Below are 14350 nucleotides of genomic sequence, written 5' to 3'. Positions count from 1 at the left end.
ATGATGATGTAGCTGGTACAGTACCACCCAGGCATCACTGGATCATGTTTCAAGAGGGTATATACAATTTAATCCAGCAAGGAACCAGAACTTGTGCCATCAGCGTCAGACATGAGTGAAACTGCAGCTTGCCCTCCGTTTCCTATTGCTGACAATCCTTCAGTTCTAACGTCTCTCACCTCCTCTCCCTCTTCCAGTCAGTGACTCTTCTTGCCTGTTTGCTCGATGCCAGTCCCTGTATGTCAGCTATTGTACTCTACTATAAACTTAAAAAGGTTTTGTTTATTTTTTGTGTTTGTTTGTTTTTTTATGTATTATTTGTGTGGAAAGTGTTATAAATGTATTATAGTACAGTACCAGTCAACTGTGTTAGCTGGGTACCTAGGCTAATTTTGTTGGACTTATGAACAAATTGGACTTACAAACACACTCTTAGGATGGAAGTGATTCATATAGAGGGGACCTATTGTATATCACTTTTAAGGTGTTGCTATCATTTAAATGCTGTTTATTGTCAAGTAATTCTACCAGAAGATCATCTTCTCAAAATTGCATAAAAGATACATAAGTCTACAATTCACTCAAAAATGGCACTAGACTGAGGAATTGGTTCGATATAAGCCAAGCTGACTTTCCTAAAGTATTATTCAGAAATATATACTTAGTCTTTGGTGTTTCTCTCATAGAGTCTGGACAGCAGAAGGGAGATTCACTAGGATAAAACAAAACTGACCAACAGTCTTCAGTCTCAGGAATCATGGAGATTCATTCATCAGAGGTCTCCTGAGAGGTCTTCAGAGAAAGGGATAGTAGGAATTTAATGCAAGCTCATCAGTCTATGAAGTGTGGTAACTCCTTTAGACTGTGTGTGTGTGTGCACACACACAGGCTTTTCTACCTATGTTCTAAGAGAAGGAGGAGGAGATTACATAGCTGTCACAGGCAAAAGCTATCTAAAAACTATGCTTTTCCTGGCAAAGAAATGAATGTCTATCCACATTGAAACTAGCACATACAAATCACCACCTGAAGCCTATTTTTAATACATGCAAGATAACAATATGAAATACTTTTAAAAATGAGAACTAAAACAGCTTTCACATTTTCTTTAGGAAAATCTTTTGTTTTTCCATTGCTGGCACTGACTTTGACTCCTCACCAAATCAATGTAAAGTGAACTTTAGAGGAAACCCACATATGAAAACTAAAAGAGGGAAGCAAAAACATGCTAATGAGATACCTGAATGATACAGTATTTTTGAGATTTTATGATGGAAACCATCCATTGAGGTTGAGGCAATTCAGATTAAATAGCAAAAGTCCATTGGTTGAGTGAAGAGAGGATGTTGTTGGGCTTTGAATCTATGGTCATTTCTAGGAAAGAATCCCTTGGATTCTGGAGATTACAGCAGTCAGTCTGGAAGCTGAAATGAGGTAGCATAATCCTGTGCCCTTAACTGTATCTTTGTCAGTACAAGGGATGATTAATCATTTATTCTGAATAATTAAATGAATGATGATTTAATAAATTAAATCATGAATGATGAAATGTTTGCATTCTGTGAGACCCAGAAGCGTCCCTTGGAACACAGAGTAGTCTGACTCATGTCCCTACATGATTCCTTCACAAGCTCAGGTCAGTTTAAGATGATGCTCCAAACTGAGCACATCCATAGCAGTTACTCATTATTTCTCAGCTATTGGTCCACTGAAACCTTGGGAAAATATCACAGCAGATGTTCATCCATAGTCTCTTGGAGATGATACTTGAACCTAAGTTAAGGCAACCGTGTCCTGGACCCAATTTTCTTTAATTAACTTTATATATGTTAAATCCCTGAGTCACTCTTGCCCTAAGATTCCTCATTTTCAAAACAATCTCCTAAGGAGATGTGTATACTTCTAAAGGCACTCCTAGTTTTACAGTTTAAGAGTCATGAACCCTATCCATAATCCTAATGGAAATTAAATAGTTTCTAATTAAGTAGGTAGTTCTTTCCCCACCAGAAAATCATCACTGAAAAAGTAGTTTCAATGAGATGAAATTACAAAAATAATTAGTGAATCAAACAATGTTTCAGCTGGATACTAGAGACATAATCCATAAGTTATATGGTTTTTACATGCTTTTAACCCAACATACTGGGTTTTGTTTAGCAATGCTATAATAGAGTTAGGAAATGGTTGGATGTAGGAAAATTCCCAGTTTGATTCCCATCTCAGTCAGTCTTCCTCTACTAGAGTGACCATACAACACATTCAAAACTCAGTTCAATACTTACATAGGAGATGATGAAAATCATAACAGAAAAATTTCCAGGATTACTAAGGGATGTTTCAGAGATAATGTTTGAAAATTGTATGGCGCAAACTCCTGGTTCACACAAGTGCTTGTTAAGAATTGACTGATTCTATAATAATTTGTATTCCCTTAGTATGAAAGCACTGAGAACTAGAGAAGTCCAAAATTTTAAGCTTTATAAGTCATTTATAAAAGAATTAAAACATATTATAACCAGTTTGGGAAGAGATCTTATTTTCAGCCAACAAAACCATCAACATTTGCATGCTTGCTTAGCTTACTTTTCTTCGTAGGCCTGAAGAGCTTGAGATAGCAATTAAAACAAACCCACAGTGATTTGATCAACATATCCGTGGCTTTTGTTTATAAAAAGAAAATATGAAAAATATATTTGAAAGCTTTCAAAACAGAAATACAAACTGTTTTTCAATGATTTTTTCCTTCATTCCTCCTTAGTGTTATTTTAAATTTTGAGATCTGAGAAGTTTTAGAATAGATTCTACTCTATAATTACCTATGAACAGGGCTAATAAGAATTTTTCATAATTGTTTTTGTTTGTTTCTGATTTTTAAAGCATAAAATATCCATCCCTGCAAATTCTAAACATACAGGAAAGTATCAAGAAACATGTGCAAAAGAAGCAGACATAATTCTATCACCAAAAGTAAAACTATAATATTATAAAATTTGAGTCACCTGCAAATAAAATGTTGTTAAGGATGGGGTCATATTTCATATTTTTTAATATTTAATTTTTTTACTCATCCGTTAAGCTTTCCTTGCTACTCTTGTTGTAAAAGTACTGAGAAGTTGAACAGTGTATAATCATCTGTGTAGAAAAAATAATACTCCCTAAGAAGTATGATAATTAAAATATAATTATTTACTCTGCCAAAAGGAATGTATGTTCAGAAGCAATGAAATTATTCTAAAGCAGGAGAAAGACACAAAGAATTCTATTTTATCTAACAGGAAATTCAACAAGGGAATCAGAGCTTGAGCAGTGCTTTTGTGTACCCAAAACTAAACTGGTCAAGGGAAATGCTTCAGTATTAAGAAAATGGACCAAAATATTAAAGGGTTTTCTCAGTTTTGATGGCCAAATTCCATTCTGTAAGCGGTGCATTAGACGCTAATGACATACGATTTCTCACTGACAGATTTAACAGCATCAATAAGGCCTCTCTGTCCATTGCAGCAAATTGATCCTACATGACACCGACAAGGGCAGCCTGCACTTAATGACCTCCATCGCTGAAGGATGGAAATGAAAAATGATTGGAAGTACAAATAAATCTCTGAAAGTTTCCCTGAAACAGGTGTGCTAAAAGTGATTCGTTTGAGGGATCATCAGAAACATAAACCCAGTCTCCTAGCATGCCCCACTGTCTGTCATCCAAGAGTCTCACTCCTTGGATTCCGAATCGATGTACTTTAATTCCAAAAATGACATCAAGACAAGTTGGTTTTTACTACGTAAATACTATGTTAGAGATCTCTCTTAAATGCACGTTCTTCGCTATTCATGCAGGTGTCTAATTTATTTGTCATTTGCCACCAAAGGATTCCACACAAACTGGTAAAAACATACACAGGATTTATTTTTGTTTTCCTTCTGGTTAGAAAAGGAAATACAGTACTAACATCAATTTTTTTTTTTTATCCTTCTCAATCATCAGCAACAAAACATGTTTAAATAACAATGTCTAATGCATGAAGTGACTGGACAAAAGCTCCATGGATACACTGATATCCTTTCTTTGAATCCGGCACAATAGTTTGAGGAAGATTTTAGCATATAATTGAGTTCTCAATTCTTTCGCAAACACATTTCTTGATCCACCTTCATCTTAATACCACTTCAATACAAATTTTTAAGTGAAGAAGACACACCCTCTCTCCCAATATATTTGGAAGCTTTAACTCACATGAGAGTAGATGGATAGGAAACAAAGCATGTTTATAAGCAGCGTAGCACATGAATGTAGTGTTAATAGTCACTCACAGTTGTGTGTGTGTGTGTGTGTGTGTGTGTGTTAGTCGCTCAGTCATGTCCGACTCTTTGTGATCCCATGGACTGTAGCCCACCAGGCTCCTCTGTCCATGGGGATTCTACAGGCAAGAATACTAGAGTGGGTTGCCATTTCCTTCTCCAGAGGATCTTCCTGACCCGGGGATCAAACCCATGTCTCTTGCATCTCCTGCATTAGCAGGTGGATTCTTTACCACTGTGCCACCAGAGAAGCCCCCTACTGGTTTTTATAGGTAGGTGAATTGTTAGAAATTAATCATGCCTCTAGTTTTTGAAATTTAAATTCTGGGAAGACACAAAGACTCAAAGGAAAATAACTTTTCTTGTGAAGAGTAACTGGAGAAGAATATAGAGGAAGTGGCTGTATCTTGACACTCTAATAAGAACAGAGCTTTCTCTTTACTTTTGGATTTGTGGCATATTGCATGTTTTACTTTTCTGCTTTTAGTATTATGGAAGGATTTACAAAATGTATTAGAACTTCCAATGATTTCCAATAACCAGAGATGTCAACCATTTCTCCAAGTTCCTAATTAAGCCTCATATTTAATAAGAACATAGAAATCAAAATATGGAGCTCATAAATCATGAGGAAGAATTAGAGGTATATCATGAAAAGTTACCTACAGACAGAATTGAGATTTGAAGTATATGATAATATACTTAAATCTATGAACTATAAATATTTGGTACTTCAGGCCATAATATTTAAAAGTAAATTAGTATAAAATAGTAGATTAAAAGTATGCTTTTTCATTTCTCAAATAGCCTTTCAAAATTCAACTCCAAAACATTGATAAAATATACAAGAAAACTTTAAAAAAGAAAATGTGCCATTTGGTGGCATATAAAGAACCACCATAAGACTGGCAACCTCATGAATGACTGTCTACTTGTTACTTTTTGTGTATATATGTCAAGTAAATCATTATTTTAGAAAAATGAGTAAAACGTACCTGTTTCTTATCTCTAATTGAACCATCAAATGATAGTTGTCTTTCATACTGGCTGAAATAATTGTCCTTTACTGTTATGAACATATTCTGTAATCTCTGATACTCTTGAGCTAAACGTAGATTTTCTTCCAGTGAGTCGTCTTGTATTTTCTAGAACATAAATATACACATGTACTCAATTAAATCATTTTAATTTATGATTGTGTTTTTACATCATTTGAATTATCTAAAAGTACTACTTATATATCGTAGAAAAACAAAACCAAAAAGATGCTTCCCATGACACTAACATCCTCCTTGAATGTTAGTAGTTTTCTTTCTTGATGCAGGTGGGTTTGTGTTAAACATTGATTCATTAGAGGCTATCTGATTTTTGTTCCCCTTTCTCAGACCTCCATCCACAATGCCTTGGGAAGGATCCAGTCCTAAAGCTTCACCCAGCCTTCTAGGAAACTTCCTCCAGTATTCCCTTCCCTCTTTCTTTTCTCAAGTCCCGGGGCTCAAGTAGAGAGAAGACATTTAGAAGCTTAGAATCCTATCTGCAAGAGGTTCAAAATGGTGGCACAAACAAAAAATTCAAAATACAGAGAAGCGAAGAGTTAAAAAAGATGAGGAGCAAGGAACTCAATGTTTGGAGCACCCAGAGAAAGTCACTATTTGTTACTAGTATACCAGAATCTGCCTGCAATGCAGGACACCTGGGTTCGATTCTTGGGTTGGGAAAATCCCCTGGAGGAGGGAATAGTAACCCACTCCAGTATTCTTGCCTGGAGAATCCCCATGGACAGAGGAGTCTGGCAGTTCATAGGGTCACAAAGAGTTGGACACAACTGAGTGACAAAGTACATACCTCAGCTATGTGAAAACCTAAATCTGCTTCTGTGAGCAGTCGAGAACTATAGAACACTCCCCATGACTAAATAAATATATGTCAAATCTAATACAAACCCCTCAGTATGTACCTTTTGCCAACATTACCCACTGGCAAATTAAGCTCTGCCTATCATTTTAAGTTAGATGTATGATTCAGTTTAGTTGCTGATTTCTAACACAGAAAACTTTCTTTGGCTGCGTCAAAAATATGTGGAATTTATCAACAGCCTTAAGTATTTTCAAATCTGTAAATCTAGTAAATCATCTCATGAAAATTTATCCTAATCAAAAAACTTTATCTGTTGCAATGTTAGTTATAACAGTAAAAAGTTTTCAAAACACATAAATGCAGATTAATCATGATGATGATAATGATGATTAAATAACTAGATATGAAAATAACCATTGTGAAGAAATTAAAAATGTCTCTTTGGGAAAATTGCTATCCCATTAAACCTTTAGTATAAGTTGTTAAAAAAAATATATTGCAGGATGAAAATGTGCACAGAGGAAATGTAATTCAGCAGAAAATTGCCTGTACAAATATTTCTATATTTCCACACTAGAAGATTTATTAAGGTCAACAAACATATTTCTCATGAAAGCTTGGTATCCATATTGATCCCTAATGATTAATGCTATGCCATAGGTGTTCTTCAAAAAGCAAAAATGATGAACTGAGAACAATTTTAAGTGTTTTTGTCCTAATTCTGGAACAGTAATTTGAAACTTTAGACACTTCTATATAATAGACTTGCTTAAAATCACAAAATTAACCTTTGACAGGAGGACGAAGTGTCTACGAATATTTTTCTTTGATGAAGGCACCTTTGAAATGGTGGTTATAGTTGTTTTTGATATCTTAACACTAATACTGAAATCTAATCCTCAAATGGTTAACTTGGAAATTTGATACCTGTTCTACTGGAGGCATGAGAAGTAATCATTTTGAGGTTTTTGTTTGTTTGTTGTTTGATTTAACATAAATACAATTCTGATGCCTGAGCTATTCTACCTTTCAATCACATTTCTTTCAAGATCTAAATGGATATTATAAATGTTGAATATAGAGGAGTCCTACATAAGTTGTAGGATTTGTTTTAAACTTATTTAATGGAACTTAATTGGGGATGTATTTGTTACTTCATGTTTTGTTCATTGTGTAATGAACAGTTGTATTTTCAAATGCATATACTTTCAATTTCTATATGACACCAGTTCTCACTGTTTTATATGCCATGACTAGAGTAGATACTGAGAAATCAAATTGTATAGTTATGTCAATGAATCTTCAAAACATTGTTACATCAGTCATGATATTTTACATTATCATTTTCCAGTAATGAATGTATAGAAGGATTTACCAATTCAATGCCTATTGCTGAAAGTCCTAAAAATACTGAGAAACCATTGCTAAACAAAGACCTACCAAAAATGCTGATAAATGAAGGTAGATTGAGATCCCAAGATATCCAAATAGTAATTATACCTTGTTCCCACTTGACTTTTATTATTCTTCAAGCTATGTACTTCATCTTGGATTTTCCCTCAGTTTTATCCATCTTCGGCTTCTTTTTCTCACTCTTCCCCTTCTCCTCTCCTTCTCCCACTGGGTAAGTAGGGAATAGGGAATTATAAGGAAAAATGAGTCCTTTTAGGACAAAGTATTGAGCATGTATCATCTATATCATCTGTTTATGTTTCACCTAGTGATATATGGACAAGAAGGTAGAAATGAGGTTGCATTTGAATGTTAATTTATGAATTCCACACATACTGCTACTGCCCTAGTTGTTAGATTTACAGATAGGGAAGGTAAGTCAATGAAAAGTCAGGTCAGGTAACTTGTATTTTCCAAAAATGGCCATAGAAATATTTTCATTTCCACATGTTCTCTTTGTCACTCCTATCAGGAAGCATGGTTGATTTCTCTGTCCCTTGAACCTGGGTAGAGTTGTGGCTTCTCCAGTCAACAGAGTATGGTGGAAATGATGTTGTGTGCCTTCCCAGGCTATTTTATTTTAAAAAGTTAGATTAAAAAAAAAAAAGCATGAAGTTTCTGCCTGGCTCTCTTTTTGGAGACATTTATGCTTGCATCAGTCACCATGTTGTGAGGAACCCATGCCAGAAGGAGAGGTCATGTGTAGGTGTTCCAGCAAGCAACCTAGCTCAGGTGTCAGGTGACAGCATCAACTGTGAGGGAGTGCATCATCTGAAGACGACTCCAATGCAAGTCTTCAAGTCATCCAGCTGACAGTTCAGAATGTGTGAGAAGAGACAACGTGGCCTGCTGTGTCCTGTCCAAATTTCTGACACATAGACTCCTGCTCCATGAAGTTTGGGAATACTTATAGTGCAACTACAACCGTCGAAACACCAGGCAAGGTTACATATGTATTAAGTGGAGGATCTGAGCTTTGCATCCAGGACGACTGGTTCCACATCCCATACTCTTCTCTATCCACTATACATACTTCCTTCATAAACAGAAGCCAGCACTCTTTTGCATTACACAGTGCCACCTTTGTAAAACCTGATATTAAATAATCAAATCAAGTAACAGAAGTACCTTGTTCTGAGCCTATTTCCATCAATCTCTTTTCATAGCTCTAGTTAACAAGTAACTTGTCGACATATTAATAGATAGATTGAGCTGCTGAAGGAAATTAGAACTTGGCCCCCTTGGAAGCTACATTTCGTTGTAAGTTACTGTGGGCACGCTGGTTACCCATAACCAGCCTGGTGTTGTTTGCTCTATATTTGCACCATATTCCATGTTGCAAGGCCAAGTGTCCAAGTGCACAGACCTTTACAGCTGATGCCTGCACAACTCTGGACTACAGTGACTGCAGCAGAGTAGTGCTACACTTTGAGAAATCTGGAGGTCCAGCCAGACACACTTTGGAGAAAATCTAAATCCATTTGAACTATATATTTCTTTTTTGAGCAGGGGGCGGGGGGCAGATTAACTTGTTTTTAATTTAAAATGGATTAATGGCAAAGAAGAATACAAGAAAAAAATAACTTGATCTAAATATTCTAGAGAGAAGGCTATGACCCAAATATTTGCATGGTACATGTATGTATAGAAAACCTACATCACATTTACAAACATTTTAGTGTTATTAACATAGCCCTAGTGTCTATGACTAAATTTATCGTGTCATCGATACCCTTAGTTACTCTTAATTCAGGCCTTTGGATCCAGGTCACCAGGCAGAGGGAAGGGCTAGGTCTCTCTCTCAATTATGCATTCATTGTAAGAGAGCTGTCATCTTTTGACCAAATTTTAATTCTGTCTGATTCTAATGTGCTTATGTGTGGTGGACTCAGATGATATTTTCTGATGATCTGTTTGTCATCTCCTGATTCTTGGTTGTTAATAGTTTTCTGTTAATAGTTTTCTTTACTTTTTTGCATCTTGCCAGCACTCTGATGGCTGCTGCTGCCATGTCTGTGTCCTGACACAGACTGCGCCACACTCACTTTAGTCTTGTGGTTGGAAAGAATAGACCTCCTGCCAGAATCACCAGAAAGCAAAAGTTGTATTGCTGATATTTATTGGTCGATGTTACTCTAGAGCAGCCTCACTTCTAGCTTTCATTCATTTATTCATTTGTTCTTTAAATCATTTGTTTAGCAACCCCAGGCAAGAATACTAGAGTGGGTAACAATTTCCTTCTCCAGGGGATCTTCCCAATCCAGGGATTGAACCCAGGTCTCCTGCATTGCAGGCAGATTCTCTATCATCTAAGTCACAAAGAAAGCCCTTTATCTTATAAGTCCAGCTCTCTAGCTACCTGAGGGTCAATGAGAAGGGTAGGATATGACTCCCCTATCACTTTTTAAAAAATAACTTTTACCAGGGATTACAGGCTAGAAAAGGCAGAGGAACCAGAGATCAAATTGCCAACATCCACTGGATCATTGAAAAAGCATAAATGTTCCAGAAAAACATCTACTTCTGCTTTATTGACTACACCAAAGCCTTTGACTGTGTGGATCACAACAAACTGTGGAAAATTCTTAAAGAAATGGGAATACCAGATACCTGACCTGTCTCCTGAGAAATCTGTATGCAGGTCAAGAAGCAACAGTTAGAACCGGACACGGAACAACAGACTGGTTCCAAAGAGGGAAAGGAGTACATCAAGGCTGTATATTGTCACCCTGCTTATTTAACTTATATGCAGAGTACATCATGAGAAACGCTGGGCTGGATGAAGCACAAGCTGAAATCAAGACTGCTGGGAGAAATATCAGTAACTTCAGATATGCAGATGACACCACCCTTATGGCAGAAAGTGAAGAAGAACTAGAGAGCCACTTGATGAAAGTGAAAGAGGAGAGTGAAAAAGTTGGCTTAAAACTCAACATTCAGAAAACTAAGATTGTGGCATCCGGTCCCATCACTTCATGGCAAATAGATAGGGAAACAATGGAAACAGTGATAGACTTTATTTTGGGGGGCTCCAAAATCATTGCAGATGGTGATTGCAGCCATGAAATTAAAAGATGCTTCCTCCTTGGAAGGAAAGTTATGACCAGCCTAAACAGCAGATTGAAAAGCAGAGACATTACTTTGTCCACAAAGGTCCATCTAGTCAAAGCTATGTTTTTTTTCAGTAGTCATGTGTGGATATGAGAGTTGGACTATAAAGTTGAGTGCTGAAGAATTAAAGCTTTTGAACTGTGGTGTTGGAGAAGACTCTTGAGAGTCCTTTGGACAGCAAGGATATCCAACCTTTCCTGATTTCCTAAAGGAAAACAGTCCTGAATATTCAGTGGAAGGACTGATGGTGAAGCTGAAACTCCAATACTTTGGTCACCCGATGCGAAGAACTGACTCATTGGAAAAGACCCTGATGCCGGGAACGATTGAAGGCAGGAGGAGAAGGAGACGACAGATAATGAGATGGTTGGATGGTATCACCGACTCTATGGACAAGCTCCAGGAGTTGGTAATGGACAGGGAAGCCTGGCATGCTGCAGTCCATGAGGTCGCAAGAGTCAGACACGACTGAGCGACTGAACTGAACTGAACAGGCTAGACTGGGAGAAGGCAGAGTGTAAACAAATCCCTTTGAGATTATTTCATGAAGAACTCCAAATCAATTCTACCAGGTGGGGAAACTGGGATCAGAAAAGGCTTCATAGAAGAAATAATCAGTGACCTGAATCTAAGAACAACCATTTTATTGGGCAGGGATATAAGCTGTCCTGTCATGTGGGTCAACTAATATTTGAGCAAAATTGGGTGAGTCCATTGAGAACAATGTTTTCTTGGCTCCTTTAGGACTATTTGATTTATTGTTTCCTATGACTTGTGAATGAGGCTCTCACAGATTGTTAAATGTTCTGTTATCTCTTGACTTCAAAATATTACTATGCAAGAAATAAAACATATTTTTCTATATATGTATTTCCTATATATTTAGTGTGCCATTGAATCACAGGATCATACATAACTGTCCATTCCAAGCACCAATATTTCAGTAGTATGTGATCCTGCTCAGATGCGCATGGCTTATATAGCTAATATCACACCATCAAATCTCCATGGTTCCCACATTTGCTTCTGGCACATCTCTGCTAGTTTAGGGCACTGGATTGGTAGTTTTGTGTGCAGAAATCTTTTGATGTGACTAAGTTGGGAATCAGTACTGATTCACAGAATGTGCAGGGGACAGACTTTAGAATAAATGAGATGTGGAGGTTCCAAGTCTCTCTGTCAACACCGTTGCTTCAAACGCGTTCCCTTTGATTTTTGAGAATTAGCCTGGTGAACACAAATGCTTAAAATACATGCCAATTCTCTAAAAATAGAACATACATGGAGAAAACGCCTACTTCTCAGGTGTCTTACCTACTGTGTGCATAGAGGCATTATTGTATCGCTGCTTCCTTAAAAATCTATACACCAATTACTACAGAAAACGAGAGCTCTCCCCAGTGTTTCCAAGGAACAAGTCTGTGAGAATGATATGTGTCGATACCCTGAAGCCTCAGAGGAGCACAAACAGTTTTAACTCTCCCAGGACCCACTTCCCTGTCTGCGCTGCCATGGAAACCAGTCTCTTGTCCAACTCGAGTTCTCTGATAATTAGTCTTGAACATTCCTGATTTTTAAGTGAATAAATCAATCCCCTGCATCAGGGTTGTTACATACGTCAAACGCTGCATATTACTCTGTTTGACAAAACGCTCTCTATTCACTCATTTCTTTAAGAATACCTATCGAGCAACTGGTGTACATGAAATACCATGGAAGGAGAAGGTGAGAGGTCAAAGTACCTTTAGGACCCGGTTGGATAAAAGCCTGCCATGTGCCAGCAGACCAGTCGAACTGTCACCACTAGACCTCAATGAAAGTTCCCTCAGCTCTCCCACCCCAGCACCCACACGGGTGACCATACACTGGATTCCACCTCTGAGCTCCCTGGTTGGCTGACACACTTAGCTACCACTGAGTCACTCAACAGTTTACTAACGGACACTACAACATTACCTCTCAGAACTCAGAGAACATCCATCGGGAATTTATGAGTATTTTGTATTAGCTTAGCTTTTCCTTATTATGATTTGACTCTGTTCAGTGTATATATTTGACCAGGAATTATTGACACCAGCGTGAAAAAAATACACAATTTCAGGGCCGAAGGAGCTTGCAATCAGATAGGGGAATTGAGGCATTCACAAAGCTAACTACATTAGAATACATTAAACGTGAAGAAGGATGGAAGACGTATCCGAATAATGAGACTAATTCCATGAGAGAGCAGTCCAGTGACAACGAGGAGCAAAGCTTGAAGGAAGAGTCAGTTTTTGAATAGATTCTGAAGATATTTCGTATACAGGAGGCTCTATATGCTCTTTTAGGGAAAAATCTGGCTGAGAAACACAGATGCTTGTTAAATATTAAAAAGCACCTGATTAATATGGGTGCACGTACATGCACGCGTGCACGCGTGCATGTGTGTGTGTTTTAAAAAGGAACATTTATCGCCATGTTGGCTGTAGCTTTTCTCCTATAACTACTCAATGACTTTAGGGATCGCTAAGTACAAACACCACTTACATTAGCTATTAAATTTATATTTGCTCCAGTTTCATCATATTAGTCTCCTCAAAATATATGGTATAACTGATTTGTGAAACAAATTATATAACATGAAAAATAAAGTAAAAATCAGTGTCATCTAATCTATATCCCAATGTAGTTTTCCAAGTTAAAATATATGATTTAAACAAATACATGACATGTATGCCTTCAGTAAGTGATAGTCACAGCACTAATCATCTCCTTAAATTTATTTTTACTTGACTAAAAAGACTTTAAAAATCTAATCCTGAATATATATGAATTTAACAATGTGTCCTCTAATACTGTTTAAGATTGTTAAACAGAAATGTATTTGCAAAGTTTCCTTTTTAAACATCCCTACATATTATCATAATTTAATTCCATTTCAAGTATCAATATTTTAAAATATGCTTTTAACATCTCCTACCCTTTTCACCGTTTCATGTGAAAGACTGAACAACTTCCTCTTCATGTGCACCTCCTGATGTGAATGGTTTAAGATTTAGAAAGGTTTCCTATTTACTCACATTTTAATGATATACATTTCTACTTCACTAGTGGAAAAGGCTGATCAGTCCCAGAAAGGTCAGTTACCACTAAACAGATCCTTTCTTTATGTAATTACAAAGAATAATATCTCTGTGCTGATGGCACTGCACATGGAGCGGGTGATGCAGAGAATTAATGTGCTGCCTTGTTGGCCCATGGGATACAGATTCCAATACAATAACCACAACTTATTCTAATTATGCAGCTTTAAAAGGTCATCAGCAAAAAGAGTTAAGGGATTATCAACTAACTTGATCATAAAGTAATAATGTACTACATAAAGGCAGAAACTATAAGAACAGTACCTTGAAACTTTATTACAAATGAGAGAAAGACTGATCTAAGAGGTTCCAGGACATATATTATGGCATAAATTAAGTCAACTCATTGAGAAATTAAAATACATGATATTTCATAAATTCCTAACGATATAGTCAGGTGACCTGATCTCACCTGACATTTGTAGCAAATGTTTAATATTGAAAGTCCTTTTTATATTCAATGCCAAATTCTTTGTCACATCCATGTTATGGTATAAATTCTGGTAGAATTT

At 36.7% G+C, this 14350-nt stretch overlaps 1 protein-coding gene across 11 annotated transcripts in view; it reads right to left on the bottom strand.

Moving 5' to 3' along the window:
• The window catches only part of CCDC178 (coiled-coil domain containing 178), a 365952-nt gene that overhangs the window by 118069 nt on the left and 233533 nt on the right, over positions 1 to 14350 (bottom strand). For 10 of the 11 annotated variants that reach the window (XR_014074818.1, XM_081562576.1, XM_081562582.1 and 7 more), the window contains one exon: positions 5292 to 5441. Coding sequence is in view for 9 of the 11 variants with exons in the window: in XM_081562576.1 (XP_081418702.1) it covers positions 5292 to 5441 (150 nt within the window). In the remaining 2 variants the exon portion in view is untranslated. Of the gene's footprint in view, positions 1 to 5291; positions 5442 to 7653; positions 7774 to 14350 lie in introns of all 11 variants that reach the window. The other variant, XR_014074817.1, reaches the window with a different exon arrangement.

This window comes from Giraffa tippelskirchi, chromosome 14, assembly GCF_054371585.1.
Source record: "Giraffa tippelskirchi isolate mGirTip1 chromosome 14, T2T-mGirTip1v1.2.pri, whole genome shotgun sequence".
Lineage (NCBI taxonomy): Eukaryota > Metazoa > Chordata > Mammalia > Artiodactyla > Giraffidae > Giraffa > Giraffa tippelskirchi.
Note: the sequence above shows the minus strand (reverse complement) of the source record. Positions and strands in the feature narration are given on the sequence as shown.